At 36.4% G+C, this 22,018-nt stretch overlaps 2 protein-coding genes across 5 annotated transcripts in view; one reads left to right on the top strand and one right to left on the bottom strand.

Annotated features, from left to right (window-relative positions):
• Positions 1-13,634, bottom strand: part of Pigk (phosphatidylinositol glycan anchor biosynthesis class K) — an 87,970-nt gene extending 74,336 nt beyond the window's left edge. Inside the window, exons 1-3 of the mRNA XM_033758282.1 lie at positions 13,504-13,634; positions 9,001-9,054; positions 4,794-4,885 (exon numbers count right to left, since the gene is read on the bottom strand). Of these exons, the coding sequence (XP_033614173.1) occupies positions 4,794-4,885; positions 9,001-9,054; positions 13,504-13,596 (239 nt within the window). The 5' untranslated portion in view covers positions 13,597-13,634. The remainder of the gene's footprint in view (positions 1-4,793; positions 4,886-9,000; positions 9,055-13,503) is intronic.
• A 324-nt stretch (positions 13,635-13,958) lies between these two features.
• Ak5 (adenylate kinase 5) overlaps positions 13,959-22,018 on the top strand; it is a 219,973-nt gene continuing 211,913 nt past the window's right edge. For 2 of the 4 annotated variants that reach the window (XM_010605162.2, XM_010605165.3), the window contains exons 1-2: positions 13,960-13,975; positions 15,235-15,388. The gene's annotated coding sequence lies outside the window, so the exon portion shown is untranslated. Of the gene's footprint in view, positions 13,976-15,234; positions 15,389-22,018 lie in introns of those variants that run through there. The other 2 variants (XM_010605163.3, XM_010605166.2) reach the window with 2 other exon arrangements.

Genomic DNA, 22,018 nt, shown 5'->3' on the forward strand with positions numbered 1-22,018 from the left:
AGAGAGAGAGAGAGAGAGAGAGAGAGATAAAATGAATTTTAAAACTATATATTTAATTGTTTAAAACTTCTCATAAATTAATAGCAATGGCTGTTTAAAATTTAGTCAATTAGAAAAAATAATAATAATAATCATGACCTCCCTATACAGAATACTCGCTGAAGTTCTACTCAGTGAAATGAAGTAAAGATACACAGGTAGAATAGACAATTCTAAGTGTTCTAGGGGAACTAAACGGTCAAAAATAGAAATGAGAATGACCACATATTAAATAGTAGCTGTCACAACAAACTGAATATAGTGACCTGAAATTAACAAAGTGGTACTTAAAGCCCAAAGGCTGGCTGAAAATTCTGGATTTGTTAGAAAGATAACAGAGTCATTGTAGGTTCTTAATTGTGGGAGTGAAAAGATGAAAGCAGTGTCTGAGAAAGAGAATTCTAACAGCTGTGTGTAGGATGAGCTGGAAGGGGGCTGAGACAGGCAGGAATAAACAGCTACAAAGCTGCGAAAGTGTAGACACACACACACGCAGGTTCATTATCCCTTATCTGAAATGCTTGGAACCAGTATTCCAGACTTCTGATTTCTGAAGATTCTGCAGTATTGTAACACATGTGATAAGATATTTGGGGGCTAGGACCCAAGTCTAAACAGACCTATTTATGTTTCACATACACTTTATACATATCATCTAAAGGTAATTTCGCACAATATTTTCGGCGTACGTGCATTCTCACTACAAACTATCCTATGAGGTCAGGTATGGAATTTTCCTCCTGAGATATCATGTTAGCATGCAAAAAAGTTTCAGAGTCCTCCAGATTTGTGGATTATGGATATTCAACCTATACTACAGATATAAAAGCACATGGAAATACAATGCTCTACTTTAGGCAAGACCAAATCTACAGGAGTATGAAGATAGTCAAGTCATATTACTAATATGACTTCAAGATCAACAATAATAAGCAAATAGTGCTTACACAAATAGTGTAAATTTCAATTTACACAAACATTACTAGAATTCACACACTGTCTAAATAGCTCATACATTTAAGTTTTATTACCTGTGGAAAGAAGTTAAAAGGGGTAAGGGATGAAAAGGAAAAAGTATGCACCAAGGAAAATCCAAATAGTAGCAAAGTAGGAAATAGGTAAGACTGAACTTATCTTGAGCAAGATTCCTCTTGACTTTTCTAATAAAAAGAAATCAATATGTTCTTGCAAGTGCAAGGACCTGAGTTCAATCCCCGATACCAAAAAAAAAAAAAAAAGAAATCAATTTGAAATGCCCTAGTAAGACCTTCCCACCACAGGTGCCCACAGTAGGAGTTATGAAATCGTTTATAAAACTGACCACAGCACTTTAATTCAGTGAGACTTGAGAAACACAACTAAAAGAGAACACAAACAATCAACACACATGAATGTCTCTTTTCCAGTCTAGAAAAATGCAGCTCCAATTAATTAAGGATCTCATCATTAATTCACTAAACTCTGGGCAATATACCAAAAACTGTACTGCCAGAAAAATATAGCATCATATCCAGCCTGAAAGAAATGAAATCAGCACATACAAGAAAGTTTAATTAAAGAAACAAATATTATTTATGCAAGAAGAACCAAGAAGACTTTAGGGAATGTGTGGACTGAATATATTAGACACCAGAAAACTAGAACAGGAGGAAAAAGAAAGAGCGGTAGATAGAGGACAGAAGGAAGGAACAGAGAGAGGCCAGTGCAGGACCAAACAAAAGGAGACTGACTGAGGCATAAGCAACTTCAATGATTAGGAGAGCAGGTTTGAAACTGGACTGCAGAAAGCCTTCCTTGCATAGCAGGATTAGAAATATGAACTTTATTCTGCATAGACCAAAAGTTTCTGAATGACGAGAGATGAAAAATTAAGGTTTTAATTAGAAAAATTAGTCTCATAATGATTGGAATATGGAGTAATGGTAAAATAGTTTTAGGTAGACTCAGAAAAGCTACCAGATTGAACTACAGAAACAGGCAGCTATTGCACAGGAATGAGTACATGAAAATTCTCATGAACTCATTCTCATGCATTCAGTTAGAAAAGAAGGGGGAAAACGATCTCTCCCATTCTAATACTAAAACATCCTTATTTCCCAGAACAAACACTGGGTGGGAACTGTAAATCTGTGTTCCGTAAGTCAGCCTCACTTCCCAGATAGCATGAGTGTCATAATTCTAGAGTTAAAAATATGCATATTTTCACACTGCTCCTACTCATAAGTAAACTATTTTAACAAGTGCTCAAAGAAAGAAAACTCATCTGTTCGAGCCCTGGAGGGAAAACTGGCTATGTGGTACTTGATAGAAGACAATGCTCTCCTGTAATTTGTACACTGTGTGAGAAACTGTTAAGAGGTGTTTTGGCCCAATTTTTGCTTCAGAGTTTACAGCCTATTCTTCGTTTACTGCCATTTTTCTTTTTTATCTTAATTACATTAAGCATACTGGAGGTGCCAGAAGTACAATCATTTCAGGCATGGGAAATAACTCAGTGTGGCAGGAGTATGTGAAATACAAACAGGAAAGCAGAGAAAAATCAGAGCAAGAGTAGAGGTATAACTACTGTGGCCTTTCAGACCTGCAGAATGGTATGTTGTGCATTCTAGTAAAGGATTTGTGACATGTACTAATTTCTTATTGAAGCATACGGAAAATTTAAATGAAAATATTTTGCATTTCAATGTAATGATAAAGTGCTCTGTTAAAAACAAGCAAACAAACAAAGAAACCCAGAACACTAGAACACTACATTGCAATTTTTATTAAATGTAGTGACTAATCATTTCCCCCGGGATCATTTTTAGGATTAAGATAGAAGTTATAATATTGTTTTAACTTGAAATGTCTCGTACTATGTAAAATAAGTTCAAGCTGTATTTTGAAATTCTAGTTTCAAAACTGAAAACTATAATGATTTTAAATTTCAAACTGTTATTTTGTAACATTTTATTATTTTCTGACTAAAGTTTCCCTATAATTGTATTTTTATACTCAATTCCAGGCAAGAGATAAATAATACAACCACCAACAACAGGAACATTTACCAACTTGGCAAAAAGCAAAACAATCTTTTGTATTGATTTCTATTTGCTATATAATAAATGGTTTAATTCTCCAACTGTTTAAATGTCCAATTCACATTCCAGAACAATGACTTCATTAAGCAGAAATTTAGACAAGCAATCATTGGAAAGAGAAATAAGCCTTTCAAGAAAAGTCTCTAGAAGCCTAGGGACAAACCTAATAAACATAATACAGAAAATAATACCACTTATCACTAGCTTCTATTTCTAAAAGGATGCTCTAAATCTTAAACCATTGAAAGGTATCTTAAAGACTGATTCACAGAGCAGATGACAATCTATTTACAAAGCAAAAACTACTGCAGAACCATACATAGTGATTCTCTGAAGGTCACAGGAGTGACAGTTGTTACAGAACAAAGGACTAACCACATAGACCTGTGATCAACTGACAAATGACCAGAATCATACAATCATACCTGTATCTTCAGTACAACAAATCAACCTCTTTCTCAGACTTAATGCAATTTTTTAAACAAAAATATTACCTAGTTCCCTAATTTCCAGATGAAAGACAAGAATTAAATTAGAGTTTTTTTTGTCAGTTTCTCAGGCCAACATGAGTTATTTACAAAGCATGTAACTGCTTCCTGAGTCGTGTGCAGGTTCCTTTCCACTCCTGTAACATTTTATTCATGACTATTTGTTTTTACTGTAAGAATATGAATCCTGCAAAGGATTATTAGTGCCATGTCACAGATGGGAAAGCGTGCTTAGTATGGTGAGCTGATTTGGCCAAAATCACCACTACAGCCACAATTCAAACTCACCTTTTTCCATACTACCTCACAGTTGCTAAATGAATCAAACTTACGTAGCTGAATTCACTGCAGTTTCCTGCTATTGCCATTTTGGTCACAGCAAAAACAAATCTATTGCCGATACAGCTAAATGTAAAGGACATGATGTGGCGGAGGTGGAGAGATACTGCCAAGTATCTGAATTCTCCTCTCAGAGGTGGGCCATTTCCCCCTTTATTCATCTTCATGGATGGCAGAGCCCATGTCCCTACATACAAACTAACAATTCTTCAGTTACGCTCATTCTGCAGCATGGACACAGGCACTTAATCTAGGTTCGGGTGCTACACTGTCCCCACCAAGGGCTCTGTAAGAACTGGTGACAGTACGAAGTCACAACAGCAAAGGCTGAATTCAGTAGCACAGGAAACAGCAACACTAAGACTCCAAAGGCAGCAGTGGCAGAGAAGCAGCTTACAGCCACGTTTGTCTCCATACTGGTTTCCGGTTATTTCATTCTAGCTGTGTTTTCTGCTGTCTAGTCTTTCTTTTCCTTTCAAGGCCACGGTCTTCCCAAGAATTCTAAGAACTGATCAAGAGGCTTCCCATAAGTCCCCCTTAGACCTGAATCAGTCAAAAGTGCCCTCTATTGCTGCAGTTAAAAACCATAAGGCATTTAATAAATAATACTAAACAAACATACTTTATGAAATGTTTTTATTTCAGTATTTGATTGTTCTTTTACATAACTTGCTACTGTGGTCTTAACTGACATCTATTTGATATCTGGTAGTATCCTCTAACAACAATAAGGAAGGGAAAAAAATTCAAATCTGTTTTTCTTACCTTTTCAAAAGCAAGACAAATAATAGTCATCCAATGATCATCTTACCAAGGTTAAAAATAAAACTTTATTAAGATTTGTTACCTGTCAGGAATACCCAGCCTCTTGACACTTCTATAAACAGAAAGAGTATTTGCAACATGTCGATAATTAAACCAGAATCGGGATGTACAAACCTAAAGTATTAAAACAAAAAAATAAGTCAAAATATGCTATGGAGTTACAGAATTATTTTTCTTGAATATGACATAGAAATTCCTTCACAGTTTCAGACTTAAAACAGCAAAGAGCATAAAGAACTATCAATAAAATCAAGCTCTGTAAAGAGAAGCCTTCATAACTAATATTAATTTCAAAAGACAACCTTCAGAGAAAACAAATTTAGGAGGAATTTAATCAAGTATTGGACCAATTTACTCTCCATTTCTGTGATCCTATAATTCTTAATTCTAAAAGATTATATTTATATTCTTTAGAATCAAAGACAAACCCCATAAGCTAGAGAAGAAAACCAGCTACTCTGAATTATATAACATCCATCTTGCGCTTGTTTTCTGAATTGTGAGAAATGTAAGGCACACACTAAAACATAACTTGCAAAACAGCTTTATACGTACATTAAAATACACTATAAAGCTATCGAACTAAACAAAAAACAAGAAACAATTTTAACCAAATTTTACACTTTAAAAATGATTGCTAAAAATAATATCAAAGGTGCTAGGAAAATTGAACTCTCTGCTTTAAATGTTAGTTTACTGGAAAACCCATAGGTCAACAGAAAGTGGGCTGCCCACTAAGCACCCTCCTGCCTCTAATTGCTGCCTGAGTTCCAGTGGAATGACAATTATGAGATGGTATAAATGCTCTTGCCCCTGCCAAATAAAAAGGAACGACATGATTTTTTTTATTAAAGCTAGTTTTCATCCCAGAATCTAATAAAGAAAAGATTAAAATTTTGAGCCATATAAAAATATAAAAGTATATGTCAAAAATAATATAAATCCTAACAAAGAAAAAGCTAAAAAAATAAATTAAAAGTCTGATCATCTTAATTTTAACTCAACAGGAAAAAAAGCACTAAGTTTAAATGAGGAAAGGGTAAGAATAAGTACATCATAACAAAAGTGTTAAAAGTGGACAAACAGCCTGTATAATCCCAGCACTTTGGGAGGCCGAGGCACGACGCCAAGTCAATCCCAGCCTAAGCAATTTAACAACACCCTATAAAATAAAATAAAATGGGGCTGTGAAACTCTTAAAATTGCTCACTGAACCTCAGTAATACAAACAGACCTCATTTTCACAAGCAACTTATTATTCAGAAAATTAAGGTAAGCAAATATAAGCTACCAGGAAATACCAACTAATATGACTTATCAAATATTCACTGACCATAATTTTTTAAATGCAAGCTGTAAAACAGGCACAAAATATGATCCATTAGTCTTCTGAGAAAAGAGGGAAAGAGTAGACACAGATGTGATTACACTCACTGGAAATGTCTGACAGGATATACAAGAAACTGATAATAGTAATTATCCTTAGAGTGTAAAAACAAGGGCCAAAGTGGGAGCGATAACTCTACAACTGATTCATTTCCTTGCTGCATTTTTGCTGTCCACTCATAAGTATGGATTTACCTTTTCTCATTTTTATTGAACACAGCAAAAATGTTTTTACAAAACAGATTAGAAAACAAAATGGAACCATATTTTCCTTCTGTGTCCCTCTGTTGGCAAGTTTCCTCAGAGAATAAAGAAGCATTTCACTCATCTCTGGTCATCTCGTCAAGACTAAATCAAATTAATTCAAACTGGGGATAAATTTAGATTGTTAAAAAACTAAACTTCTAACACTGAAGGAATACATTTTTAGGACTTTAAGTTAGACCTGGTCAAATTTCATAATTTTCCAATTAAAAGGCACAATATTTTCAAGTTTCACTTTGCAATACTAAGTCTAATGCAAAAATATGGGGGAAAATATAAAACTTGCTATTGCCACAAAAATGCAGTAACATCCCTTCCTCACCCTCTGTTTTTCATCTGCAATTCACATTACTGACCTGGATAGGGACTTCCTGAGAGGTTTTCCAGACAAATTCGGTTTTAATATGTGTGTAGCACAAGCTAACAGGGTCTTAGCTATATAAAAGCAGCTCTCTAACAATTGAAGTTGTACATATGCAGTGATTCCTTCCTCCACGAGTTCTTCACAGAGACCATCACGGAAGGGACCCTAGTTTCTTGTATATAAAGTTTACTCTTTCAAGGTGGTGGCTTGTGGCCTGGCTCCTATTAATTTTCCTCACTTTTAATCAGTCATTGAAACCTCTCTCCTAATTCAAGCAGCTTTTGTTCAATTACTTCATAAACTCTCTTGTGAGGAGCAGCATATAGAAGTTATTCTTCCTTGAAGAGCAAGAGAATGAGCCATGAACCTATCTTGTCTCATTCTAAACTCAATACAACTATATTTAATACAAACATGTACAGCAACTGTAACCACTCTATTTCTAGCAACCTATAGACAACTATACGCTTTCATGAAACAATTCTCAATAAACGAATAAGGCCTCAAAAATTCTGACACTCTACCTTTGGTTTCAATAAAGTCCATTATGGTCGTATATGTTTGTCCTGCCCTTCTTTTAACTGAATTCCTCTACCCACTTTCTTTACTTTCCCCCTATATTCTTACAACTCATGCTTCTCAGTTTTCTTCTTTTCCAGCATGAATTAATATCAACTTCCTTTCCTGTTTCTCTGAACTTACACTTCATTTCCTTCTTTCTTCTTCCTGTTGCCCCTTACTATCCTTCAAATGTGATCCCTAGATTGTGTGTGTTGAAAACATACTCTCCAGTTTCACACATCGATGGTACCTGGAGGTAGGACCTGTGAGAGGAAAGTAGGGATGGATAACGTCATTGGGGTAGGTAGGGCCCCCCCCAGGTGGCGTCAGAGGCTTTATAAGAAAAGGAAGAGAGAACCGAGCTAGCAGTTCTGCTGTGTCTCACACGGAGATGCCCTCCCGCATCCAGTGAGGCCAGAAGGCTATCATCAGCTGCAGAAGAGAAGCTGGGGGCCTGCTCTTGGGCTTCGTTGGCTCCAGAAATGTGAGCCAAATAAAGCTCTACTCTATACACTACCCGGGCTCAGATATGGTGTGGATATTCATACAAAACAGAGTAAGATGGCCTACCCTTCAGTATGCTTTTCACTTGAGTCAAACCTATTCTATCTTCTAATCATGTAAACATTATTAAATAGAACCCAAATAGTGAGACTATCATCCAAATACAAGAAAAGTAAAAATAAAACTGCATGAATCTAGACAAATTAAAGATGTTAATTCATGCTAACAGGGAAAAAGGCAGAAAAAAAAAACGGACCAATAAACAAGTCTTAGGATCACAACAATGTAAATTAAAATAAAATTTTAATGCATTGCCCAGAAGTCATGAAAGAATTAATAATACATGGTTGACTCAGATTTAGAAAAAGAAACAGTCTTTCTGGAGAGTGATCATGCTCCATGACTTCATATTCTTATTGTAGGAATTTATATTAAAGAGAAAACCAGACAAGTTCACAAAAATGTATATATGAGTATATTCAAAACAGTCAAGACTAAAACAATAAAAAATTTGGAATCCAAATGTTCATGAACTGCAGATTATTGTACACTCACAATACAGAAAATACAGCCTGTGGAAAATATTATATACCTGCACATCTACCAGTAGGAAAAGAATCTCAAGATATCCTAAGACACGGCAAAAAAGCAGGAATAATGATCCCAGTTGAATAAAATCATGTATCTAACTTTATAACTTTCTTCTTTATATGAAAAGAGATAGGGGGTCCCTAACACATGGGCTCTAAAATGTGAGACTTTAAGACATTTCCCTCTATCTTTTTTAATTGAGGTGAAATTCACATATGATTAATCTGTCTTCTTTTAAAACTTCCTGTATAATTTGAATTTCCTACATTTACAATTTACCATTTTTATAAACTGCAAAAAACAATTATAAGAGTAAATCAGCCTAGAGAGCATTTATAAACTAGTATTATCAATAAGATACAGAATTACTGGGCCAGAATTTAGCTCAGTGGCACCGTGCCTGCCTTGCAAGCACAAGGTCATGAGTTCAATACCCCATACCAAAAAAAAAAAAACAAAAATGTAAGAAAACATTTTATTTTCATATACTTGATTCACATAAAAATTTTGAGATACATATCTAACATGAGCAAGATATATCTTTATAGAATGTACTTACCAAAACAGCCCAGTTGTTTGTATGGCCACTTCTAAAAAATTGTTCTGCTTGATCCTGTCAGTCAAAAGCAAAATGATTAAGAAAAAGCCACAATTTCCCAACATAAAGACAGATAAAAGACAATTAAGATTCACATAAATTAAGATTCATGTAAGTTTATGAAGAAACTGGTACCTGACCTTATGAACAAATAACCAAACTTGAACTGGAAACCAGTTTAAGATCCAATATTGAAAAAAAAAAGCCCTGAACTAGAAAATCAGAGGTGTAGGTTTCCATCTTTAACCATGAGACCATGATTAATCAGAGTGACCCTGACTGAGGTGTGGTATAGGACTTGCTTGGTGGTATGGTACTTGCCTTGCATGCACCAGGCCCTGGACTGCTCAAGCCTCTTTCTGTGCAGAATGAAAGCAATGCCAGCCCTACATCACAGTATCATTTTATAGGTCTGAAAAAATATGTGTGGGAGAGCTTCTGCTTAAAAATGATTAAGCGTTATACAAATGAAGTATATGGATCACATTTCACTATTTCCTATGCCTTGCGCACCACTGAAGAAGTAAAAGTTGCTCAATAGAGGACATAGGATGTCTGCTTGGAAGTTTAACCGCCCATTATATAAAACCATTATCTTACCTACTACCTTTCACACCGTGATTTATTTTCTCCATTGTCTTTATCATCCTCTTATATTATATATCACTGACGGATTTATGATGTGTGTCATTGTCTCTTCCCGTAGGATACAAGCTTCACTAGGACAGAGCCATGCACTCAATTACATTGACTAATGTGCTCCAACTTTGGTGCACAGTGGATTTTGAGTATTTTTTAACAAATGAATACATGGTCCTCATGTCAGTATTGGCAGTGGGCAAAGCAAGAGCATCTCCCAGAGAACTGAAACCACGTCGATGTTGGAAGATGACTAAAAAGGTGCTAAGTAAAAGTTTTAACATAAAGCTGTAAATTTCACAATTTCCTTCTAGATTGTTGCAATCACTCTCTACAATGAGAAAGTAAGATGAAAATGTCCATGCAAAGAACCTCTCAGGATTAATATTTCACTTATAATCATAAAGATGGTTTTCATCCCCCATGAAATAAGACTGCTGGCTTGGAACAAAACAACTCAAATTTCTCAGGAAAGTCTTTTTTGGGGTGTGGGGGGGTACCAAGATGGAACTCAGGACCTTCCACTTGCAAGGCAGGCGGTGGCACCAGTAAGCTAAATCCCCAGGCCTCACGGAAGTCTTTTTAATCCTTTAATAATCATTGCTGTTGGTTTTCTAAAAATCTTCGCAATTATGCTAACTCCCTCTTAATATTGGTTACAAGGTTAAACATTAATAATCAGACAAACGTGCTGAAGCAGCCAGAAAAACCACTGAAGATTTTGTTTTTGCTGGGCAAAATTATTGGAGGGCTATTTGGTTTTTAAACATTTTATCTCAAATGCAGCCAAGTCTTCAGCATAGCTTCTCATTTTCAATTCAATTTTCATTTAAAATTGTGAATGATTTATTTCATGTCATGATTCCCTGCATGAAAATTCACATTTTTCCTGATAAAACTGCATTCAGTGTCCTTTCCTACTATATGTTAGATGCTTTATTTGAACTCCATAATATATCTGATTGAACACATTCTCCAGCATGCTGCCATGTACCATTTCAGAAATCTGTGACAGTAAGTCTGGATTCTATATGTCATTCCCAGACATAAAAACATCATCATCCAACACCACCTTGACACCTGGTAAACATGTTTTTAATTACATAAAGTAATTAAAGTAATAACAGATCTAAACCACAATGATCTCAGATCGGCTACCAAACAAGATTAACTACTAGAACAGTCAGAATGCCTAGATTCAAGTCTGGCTCTCTTACTCAGTAACTAAACAAACTTCTGAAAGTTGCTAAATTCTCTATGCCTCCATTTCCCCATCTATAAGATAGTAATACCATCTGAGTCGCAAAATCCAGGAACAGTGATTGTCTAACAGCTATTTTAATTTTTTGGTTAACAAGAAAGTTTCGGGAAGTATGAAAACTTTTTCTACTCAAATATGTGTCTCCCTCCCCTCCAAACCACTCTCAGTAGCTGCCTAGATGCTGAAGAAAAAAACAGGTTATAGTGAGTAATTTGGGATTCTGAAGACCAGAGCTCAAATCCAGCTGGGGTAACTCACTTAGCACTCTAGACTTGCCTTCTCATGTAGAAAAATGAGACTTGGCCAATCTCCAACGTATTTCCCAGCAAAAGTCCTATGTCGTTAAGACTTCAGTGAAAACTGTGAGAGGTAAAATTCTTCTGCTTGTCTAGAAAACACACTATAAAGTTATTCATCTTCATATAGTTAATAGATCACCTATTATGTGGCAGGTACCACGTAATGTACAATGATATTCAAATGCCCCTTTCTCTAGAGTCCAGAGTTTAGTAAATAAGTCAAGCATGCAAACACATTATACTACTACATAAAATTCAATAATTCATCATATTCATTGGATATCATAGGTCAGCCCCTGTCCTGATTGTTCAAAATACTAAAATGAACAAAATTAGTCATAATATTTGCCTTCCAAGACAAAGAGTGGTGGACACACCTTAAGCAAATAAGGGCAAATTATAAATCCTTTAATAGAAATACACCCAATATTTTTAAAAAGCATAATTGGAGGACCTGAGTAGGATGTTCTCCCTAGAGAACTGGCATGTGGGTAAAGATCTAAAAGATGAAAAAATAAAAGGAAGACAGAGAAAATGTGGGCCAATGGCAGAATGGAGCTGAAAGGTTTGAGAAATGGAAAGAAGTTTAGCACAAGTGGCATTTGAAAGGGTAAAGGAAAGCATTGGAGATGTAGGTAAGGGACTTGTGAGTCATAATAAACAATCTATTCTTTATGTTTTAAGGAACATTAAGGTACATAGGAGTGGCATGGTCAAGATTTGCATTTTAGCTGGAGATTTAGCTCAGCGGCACTGCACCTGCTTCAGACGCACAAGGTCCTGAGTTTGATCTCTGGTTTCGAGAAAAAAAATTTTAAAAATTTGCATTTTACACAGTTACGCTGCTGCAATTCTCAGAACAGTTTGGAGAAAAGAATGGCAGACCAGCTGGGGAACTATTACACCTTCAATGAGAGATAATGGAGAAACAAAGAATACATGGGTTATAATGAGTGCTCTACTACCTAAATATACAAACTACAAAAAGTAAAGGCAAAGGCAAGTGATAGGGAAAGGTTTTAAAGCCTGAAAAAAGCACAACAAATACATAAGTACAAAAAACAATGATATCCAAAGTGAAGTACGTAAAATAATCCACTATGATAAAGAAAGAAACCAGAAGTACTTCGTGCTCAGGTTTTCTTCAACTGACAGCCACTGGTCAAATCTCAAAGTGCTGAAGGTGGTGGAAGGTTTCCAATACAGAGTACTAGCAATGTAGGCAGGAAACAGACTATAATGTTTAGACTTTATTCTGTAAGCAATGGAGACACATTAATAGGACTCAATCAGAATAACCTGATGAAACTTATATGTTATACAGACTGGCATTAATATGAGTATGGAAGCCTAGAGGAAACAACCTAATTCCAATGGTCTAGAAAAGAAATTATCAAAGCATGGATTAAACCAGTGGAACTGGAGAAATAAAAGCATTTTTAAGAGTCTAGAAGACAGAGTTTCACGATAATCACGATGTGGGATAAACACACAATGTGGGATAGTTTATTTAAGTTATCCACAAAACTTCTGGATTAGGAAATGAGAGAAGTGCTCCGCTTTTCATTTTTAATAGCGTAGGATAAGCAAAAGATAAAACTTTAGATGTGTATTTTCAAATGTCTGCAACTAACTAGGCCTCTTAACCAGCTGCATATGCAAGTCTGACAAAGATGGTAAAGACCTAAATTATAACACTGACAAATCACTCGGGCACAGGGCAGTAAAAGCGTTAAGAACCAAGCATCCTGTGGTAACGTTTAAAATGAGGAGGATCGGGCTGGGAATTTAGCTCAGTGGTTCCGCTGCCTACCTCACAAGCACAAGGTTCCGAGTTCGACCCCCGGTACAAAAGGGGGGGGGTCATGCCTCAGAAAAGGAGTGGGTTGGGGAAGCCCAGGGCAAACACCGCACCCATCCTACCCCTATCAATACCAATAGACAGCACTGCGGTGCACTTTGTTAGAAGAAAAGCAGTTGCTGCACTCCGGGGATGACATTTCACCTGCTAGGATGGAATGCACAAGCGTAGAAACAATAGATCAAGTCCTCCTCGGACTCCGAGGATTTGCTTCTCATAATTAATAGATCTAAAAGGCTGAAACACACAGACCCCGTACTAAAGACACCCTTCCCACAAGCACCCCCAGAGTCAGTCTGTTGACTGCAGGCTTCCCGAAGTGCATCTGACATCTGCAGGGTCGCTCACAGCCACGACACAGCCGTGCTCCCAGGGATAGGTCCTCAAAGGAGCCTGACTCCTACCTCGATCTGACTAGCGGCCACGCTGCGGAAAGACAAGAGCAAGAACGCTGCCAGGGTAATCGCACAGTGGCTGAGAAAATAAGCGGTAGCCATGTTTGCCGGTTTCAGACTTCCGGCACCTGGAGGGGCGGGGAGTGCCGTAAAGCAGCGCGGTGGGTCGTTTTTGCGACGCCGTGGCCACCTTCTGGAGCCCCGCCCCTCACCCTGTTTTTGGACCGTGCGCTTGGTTTTGGGTTTCCTGAGCAGCTGCTAACAGGTACATGGAGAGTGCTGACTTTATCTCCTTGACCGCGTTTTCAGTTTTTGTATCGTATTTAAGAAAAAATTGTTGAAAGATGAGGAGGAAAACCTATGAATACACGAACTTTAAGGGCTATTTCCCTTTTTGCATATTGCTGTCAGTTCTTTGGCAAGATGTGATGGGAAAAATAAACTTTTTGTCACAAAAGATAAATTTCGAGAGGAAATATAGGTAGGTGCTGCAACTCAGACTTGAGATATATTATTAAAAGGATATAAATGGGAAGAAAGAGATAGAAAGGCTCAGTGAAGGTCTTTTAGTACCTTGGTGCCTATTGTGTGCCCTGTTGTTTCTCCTCTGTGATGCTTGTTTGCCATCCCTGTCTTAGACCCAGCTGATTGTGGACTGAAACCTCTATGAACTGTAAGCCAAATAAACCCCTTCCCCTTCAAAGGATATAAGCACGAAGAAGTTCGGTTTTTGTTTCTTCTGTTTATTCTGTAATTTTGGAGCTAAAACCTATCTCAAAGAAAGAATGTGTACATGTATTTCACCATTCTCTTTCTATATACCCTCAATTTTAGATTCTACTTTTCATCTAGTATGACATAAATGTTCCCATGCTTCATAATCTTCACAATTTTTAACAATTAGTGGTAACGTGAAATTTTATCCATTGTTGATGGTTTCAGCCAGAGGCTTTACTCTTCTAAGTAAAGCAACTCTTCTAAATTGTACTATGAAAACAATATTTTGAAGACTATCTTTGTGCGCTTGGTGTATTACATCTCTGAAATTGTTTTCTTTGGATAATTTTCCGGGAAAGCAAATCTTGGGTCAAAAGATTTGAAAATAATTTGATAGCTATCCAAGATGTTGCCTTCTAAAATGCACAGTGTTTTCAGAATATGCAAGCTACCACAGAATTATGCCATTTCCCCCCTTAAATAACTCCTTGGCATAAAAATGTTAACCTTGCCAGAGATTTAGCTCAGTGGTGCTGCTGCCTGCCTCGCAAGTGCAAGGTCCTGAGTTCAATCCCCAGTGCCCCCCCAAAAAAAAGTTAACCTCAATATTGTCATACTTGATCACTATCAATATCTGCTCTTTTTATTCATGTTTCTAAACTAAATCTTCTGATATGAATTTTCTATTTGTATCTTCATATTATATTCATAATATTTTCATGAATGGGTTATTGTTAATATGTAGGATATATTTTGTTCTTTTATTAATTTAATAACTATCTTATTTTAATATTGAAATTATTAAATATTGTTTGATGTTTTTAAAATGTTTAATGTTAACTTGTTTAATGTTTTCCTTTTTCTGATTTTAAAATAATACCTGAGAATTATCTTTTTTGTCTCTTCCTTTATAGCATTATTTCTTGTATTTCTTTTTCATAGCTTATGTTATGACTATTAATTATTAGTGTTGGCAGCAGCAACTATTCTCATATTATTTTTGTCTTATAATTAATGGTTTAGCACTTTCCCATCAAGTCTATCTTCAGCTCTTGGATCAGAACACCCATTGGAGGGCAGGGATTTAGCTCAGTGGTTCTGCCGCCTGCCTCAAAAGCGCAAGGTCCGGAGTTCAATCCCCAGGACCGAAAAAAAGAATACCCATTGGAGTGTTAAAGTAAGTAGATTTCTATTTATCTTTGTTTTTACATTATACCACTGGTTTGTCAAGTACAGGATACATGTAACTTCATACCTAAATAAAGATAGTTCATTCCTAATTAAAGAACACATGTTAAAATATGAGATAACATTGTTTCTAATTTGCTTTGTTAAGTATAGTTTGTGTTTAGACCTGAATTCCATTCAGTTGTTCATTAAATTGTAAAGTTATTCAAGTAAGTCAATTAAGACTTACCTTGAACTTGGAAACAGCCCATTTGCCCATCAGTTGGAAACAGAATAAAGAAGATGTTGTTTTTCTATAAAATGGAATACTATTCAGCCATAAAGAATGAGAAATTAGATTCATTCACAGGAAAATGGATACATATTGAGGATATACTCCTAAGTGAAATAAATAAGTCACACATGTGTAAATACCAAATAGTTTCTCTGGTGTGAACAAACTATAATAGTACATAAGATCCTAAGGAGATAATTGACAATGTGAAGAAGTGCATTTTTTAAAACATAAGGACCGCAGGAAATGGATCCAACTTACATTTTATATACAAGTAAATTTGGGTCTATTTGCCAGAGCAATTTTGAAGAAAAACAAAGTCACACATGTAAATACCAAATAGTTTCTCTGGTGTGAACAAACTATAATAGTACATAAGATCCTAAGGAGATAATTGACAATGTGAAGAAGTGCATTTTTTAAAACATAAGGACCGCAGGAAATGGATCCAACTTACATTTTATATACAAGTAAATTTGGGTCTATTTGCCAGAGCAATTTTGAAGAAAAACTCACATAAACCTACTATACATACTTTTATGACCACTAAATACATGTTACAAATAAAATGAGTGGAAAGAATAAATTGAGTCAGGATCAAAACAGGAACCCTAAGAGATTTTTCAAGGGCTTTGTACTATATAGTTTACATGGTACAGACAAGTCTGCTAAACCAATCAAAGTATATGATTTAAGAATTTCATATCTAGCAGCCAAAATATTTCTTTGAGCAAGATTAAATTCAATAAAAGCAGATTAAATGTAATAAAAAGCAAGTAGAAAAAATATATCAAAAGCTTGTATCCTACTGTATTTACACCATTCCATAGTTCTGATTTTGATATTGGACTCCCTTACACTCTGTTTTAGCTTGGCCTGAAATATTTCCCTCCTTTCAGAGGGCCATTTAACAACAGCAATTATTCTGCTGTTATCCGTTTCCATCTCATGACCTTTTAATTAGCTTCAAACTAACCCATGATAAATGTGTTTCGATGCAAAAGTAGGACAACTGCCCCTGAAAGTCTCACTTTGTGAATCCTGTGCTGTGATTAAAATGCCACATTGACTTGAGCATAAGGTCGTGCTTACACAGTTCAAAGACTGCTGGCTCAGTGTAGTTCTCCCATGTCAATCAAAAAGCCACTGGTAGTGTCATACAAAGCCATTTGATAGAGTTTACTTCTCTGTGAGCTGTGATTTTGCTACAACTGATTTTATTTAATTGATTTTGATTTGGCTGGACATTGAGTATGTCCATTAAAGATCTTGTGAGATTCCCTGAAACTTCAGGAACATGTAATAGATATTTTAATTACACTACGTATTATAAAGTGGAACGTCCTGAAAAACCTCTCTTAGGAAGATATTAGAGAGTTGGGAAGGAGCACAAGGGATATGTATTTTTGTTTTGTGGGGGGTTTTTTGTTTTTTGGTTTTTTTTTTTTTGTACCGGGGATCAAACGCAGGTCCTTGTGCTTGCAAGGTGAAGGGATATGTGTCTTTAATAGAAAACTGCTAGAAGGACTTTTTTTTCTCTTTTGAAAGGAAGGTGGGTACCAGGGCTCAAACTTGGGACCTTGTGCTTGCAAGCACAAGCACCACTTGCAAGCACCACTGAGCTAAATCCCCAGCCCCTCTCGAAGGACATTTTTGACAGAATAATGGCTCTTTAAATATCTTTATATCCTTACACATACAATTTTTTTAATGGGTTACATGGTAAAAGAAACTTTGCAAATGTGATTAAATGAAGGATTTCAGGATGGGGTGGTTACATTGAACTGTGTGGGTGGGCCCAGTGTAATCACAGGGGCCCTTAAAAGAGAAGGACAAGAAGGTCAAAGAAGAGAGATGAAGAAGGAAACAATGGTCCAGGCTGAAGGGCCATGAGCCCAGGAATGTGGGTCTAAGAGCTGCGGAAAGCAAAGGAAGCAGTTCTCCCCTGGAGCCTCCAGAAGGAGTGCAGCTCTGCTGGACCTCAATCTCCAGAACTGTAAAATAGTACATTGTTTTATATGAAACCACTAGATCTGCGGTCTTTTGTTAAGGCAATGATAGGAAGCTTAAACTTTTAGCAGTGGTCACCTGGAGACTTGAAAATGAAGACGACTGTAAGAGGACTTCCGCTCTCCATCCTGCGGCGTTACTTCACGCTTTTCATTGTATCGTAGATTTATGTTGCTTCTTCGGTGGAAACAAATGATTATCAAAGTAGGACTAGATAATTTAAGTGAGAAAATGATAGTAAATTGTACATAGGGTAACGTCTCAATTATGAAAAAATTAAGGAAGAAGCTTATTGAAAAGTTACCAGTTTTTATTAGGGAACTGAGACCTTCTCAGTTCTCAGTGTGGGCTTTGTATTTTCATTTAGATTCTCAGTCACTCAAATTATTCATGGCTCACGGACTCTGGGCGAGTGAATTAGTTGGGAACTGAGAACACAGTGAGTACTAAGTTCCAATCCCTTCTCTCAAGGAACTTACATATAGTAGGGAAGGCAAATATTAAATAGATATTTACCCAGATTATTAATAAATTATATTTTGATAAGTTCAAAACAGGAAAAGAACAGAGTGATCTCCTTATGTACCAGGGCAGCCTAACCTAGTCAGTGAATGCTTTCCTAATGAACTTCACTTAGAACTAAAGGAAGAGAAAGGAAATAAAATTTTCTGCCAAAAGCATGTACTACTTTTCATCAACAAAATACAAGAACATTAATATTTAAGATGTTTTTAAAAAATAACTACCACTTCTCTTTCCCTTTGTATCTGGTATCAGCAGCTAGCCAGTGCTGGAAACGGTCTGCCATCTCTGTTGATTTACCAAAATTCAGCTTAATGCTCAGGCATTTTTCTCTCTCGTTCAAATACTTCAGTCAAATGAAATATTTAAGTTAATAAACTGAGCACTAAACAAAAAAATGTACAATAATATAATAGTTACGTAGCCTCCTTGCCCGGAGCTGACATTAGGAAATTATTAGATTTATGGCCTTCTGGTAATCAGTATATCAAAAAGAGCTTTTGAAATGCACTTACTGTTGCCCTAAGGGAAATAATACCCAGCTTCTGTACAAGTTGAAGCTCTTGTGTTTATGGGATCAAAATTAAAGAACAACACAACTGAAGAAACAAAGGAGAACTATTTTTAAATCAACACAAAAGTTATCCGTAATGGAAATTTTTGCAAAGGAATTTGATAAATGAAATAGTTATCATAGAGTATTAAAAAGAACTCCAAACATCTTTTTTTTTTTTTGGTACCAGGGATTGAACTTGGGCCCTTGTGCTTGTGAGGCAGGTGAAGGAACCACTGTGCCAAATCCCTAGCCCAGAACTCCAAACATCTTCACATTTGAATCTTTGTTTATAATTCCCAGATGAGTAGAAATTTTCTATACTATAATTTGATATTACCATTGGGGAGAATAATATCTCTATAATAAATACACATTAGTGGTTTTGTAGTTAATGATTATCCTCACTAGTTAAACCAAATGAAAACATAGAAAGCCTACTCATAAACAGCCTGCCTTCAAAAATCACTAAGTAAAATGCTATCAATTTCATTTTTTTTTTTAAAAAAAGGAGGCAAATATTAGAGTGACACAATGGCAAGTCAAGGAATCCCAGAGATTGTCAGGAGCCACCAATGGCTGAGGATTTGGTGCTGAAGATGAAACCCAGGGCTTCATCCATCCTAGGTGAGCACTCAGCTGCTGATCATCTTGCCAGCCTCTTTTTATAAAGCTGGTCAGTACGTAGTCATTTGTTACAGCCACCCTATAAAACTAATATGGGGTGTAACAGGTGTTTTCATAGCAAACCACTATTTTCAGTATGTATTATGCTATTTTCATTCCTTATTCCTCCACTTCTTTAACTTTTTATTGGTAGAAATAGAGATATGCAGAGAAAATAGTTGGCTTTGTGATATTTGTAACAATGAGTGTGTGTTCATTCAACAAATATTTGAGCACAGAATCAGGATGATTCTACCCACAAGTGACAGAAAACTCTACTAGAAGCAATGAAGCCACAAGAATATTTAATTACCTGGCAAGATTATCACTCCAGTTTACAGTCACCTTGGGGAGTGGGTGCACGTACATACTAGTTGATTCTTTTTAATCGCCTCCTTCCCTCCTGCCTCCCTTCCTCCCTCCTCTAAAGTTCTTTCCCCCATTTTCATTCTTGTTCTTATTTTCATGGTTGTTGTGCAACTCTTGACTTCATCAAAGTCCAAGGGTCCTACAGCTCCACCATCTCAGAATATTTTCTTTGAGAATCTGATTTGCATTTCATTGCAGCAAGATGGCTGCTAAAACACTAATTATATCCCTGCCTTTTATCAGGGAGTCTCAATCGCTTCTCGGCCTTTTGGCTAAGATCAAGTGTATCAGGGAGACCCACCTTAGTAGCCTCCAGGCAGGCTTCCATTTATATTTGTGCAGAATTTGTTCACATGCCTGTTTCCAGACTAACCACCAACAAATGGTACAGTTAGTAATACTTTTGAGTATGTTTAGTATACTTGTTTTTCAACACTCCTGGCCATTGGAGAAATGCAATTTAAAACAATACTAAGATTTCACCTTACACCAGAGAGAATAACAATCATCAAGAAAGCAAAACAAACAAACAAACAAATGCTGGTGACAAAGCAATGAAAGGGGAACACTTCTGTTAGTGGGGATGTAAAGTAGTACAACCATTATGGAAATCAATATGGAGCGTCCTCAAAGAACTAAAATTAGATATCCCATATGACCCAGCTATCTCCCTTCTAGATATCTTCCCCAAAGAACTAAAGATATATGATAGCAATGTATGCATACCAATGTTTATAGTAGCACAATTTGTAATAGCTAAATCCTGGAAGCAGCCTGTACACCTACCAACAGGCGATTGGAAGAAAAAATGTGGCATCTATATATAATGGGATACTGCCCAGCTGAAAGGAAGGACACATTTGAAACAACTGTAAGAAGGTAGATGCACCTGGAAAATACAATGTTGAGTGACATAATCAGACACAAAGGCTTAAATACCGTATACGGAGTAAGGCAAAGTACAAAGAACGCAACAAAAGATGGACAGAAAGGAATAGTTCTCTTGCAAATGAGTTCAAGAGAACAAGGATGAGGAGAGGGAGAGGAAAAATAAGTAGAATAAAGATACACTAGTATAAGACTCATAGCCTCAATTATGGAAACGTCGTATGACATAAACAGATAAGTTTAATAAGAACAAGAATGAAATGGGGAAAAGAACTTTAGAGGGGGGAGGAAGGGAGGCAGGAAGGAAAGAGAAGGAGATTAGAAAGAATCCACTAGTATGCACGTGCACCCACTCCCCAAGGTGACTGTAAACTGCATGCACTGCAACAGGTACCCAAAAACATGACTTTGGACTTCCTCTTTTGCATATTACCTGCTTACAATCTACCCAGAAAGTTTATTGGTACGTTTTAGGTATACAGCACAGTTACAGTCATCCTTGGGATCTTGTACCTTTATGTGACTTACCTTGGTTCTTATTTTTCCCCCATTCCCCAGCCCTCTCTTCAGCCCCTCCATCCTTCCTTTTTCACAGACATTGTTTCCATGTTTTTCCTTTTCTCATATTTTTCTTTTCCCTTTTTACCTTCCCCCTTCCTCTTCCACTTCCCTATTCCTTTAGACCTTTTTTCCTATTATGCAATGTCAGTTATACATTTTAATCCTTATTTACACTTTTAGTTACTCACACCAGAGAAACTATTTGGTATTTACACGTGTCTTATTAATTTCACTTAAGAGTATGGCCTCAATGTGCATCCACTTAGCTATAAATGTCTCTAGTTTCTTGTTCTTTATGGCTGAGTAGTACTCCATTTTATTTACTAAAATAAAATCTTTATCTCCAGCTAATGGGCAATTGGGCTGTTTCCAGGTTTTAGCTATTACAAACTGTTATTATGAACAGGTGAGCATATATATCACCGTGGTATGATTCTTTTAACTCTTTTGGGAAGATACCCAGCAGAGGAATAGCTGGGTCAAATTGGACTTGTAATCCAATTTGAGGCATCTCCATATTGATTTCCACAGTGGTTGCACCAGTCTGTACTCCCACACTTTTTTTTAAGATGTATTTTCTATACTTACCATTTTTATTTGCTGGACGAATAAAAAGTTAAAGAAGTGGAGGGATAAGGAATACAAATAGCATAATACATACTGAAAATAGAGGTTTGTTATGAAAAATACCTGTTCCATCCCATATTAGTTTTATAGGGTGGCTGAAACAAATGACTACGTACTGACCAGCTTTATGAAAAGAGGCTGGTGTGTTT

The sequence above is a fragment of the Fukomys damarensis genome, unplaced genomic scaffold (assembly GCF_012274545.1).
Source record: "Fukomys damarensis isolate Sample0158 unplaced genomic scaffold, DMR_v1.0_HiC HiC_scaffold_33, whole genome shotgun sequence".
Classification (NCBI taxonomy): Eukaryota; Metazoa; Chordata; class Mammalia; order Rodentia; family Bathyergidae; genus Fukomys; species Fukomys damarensis.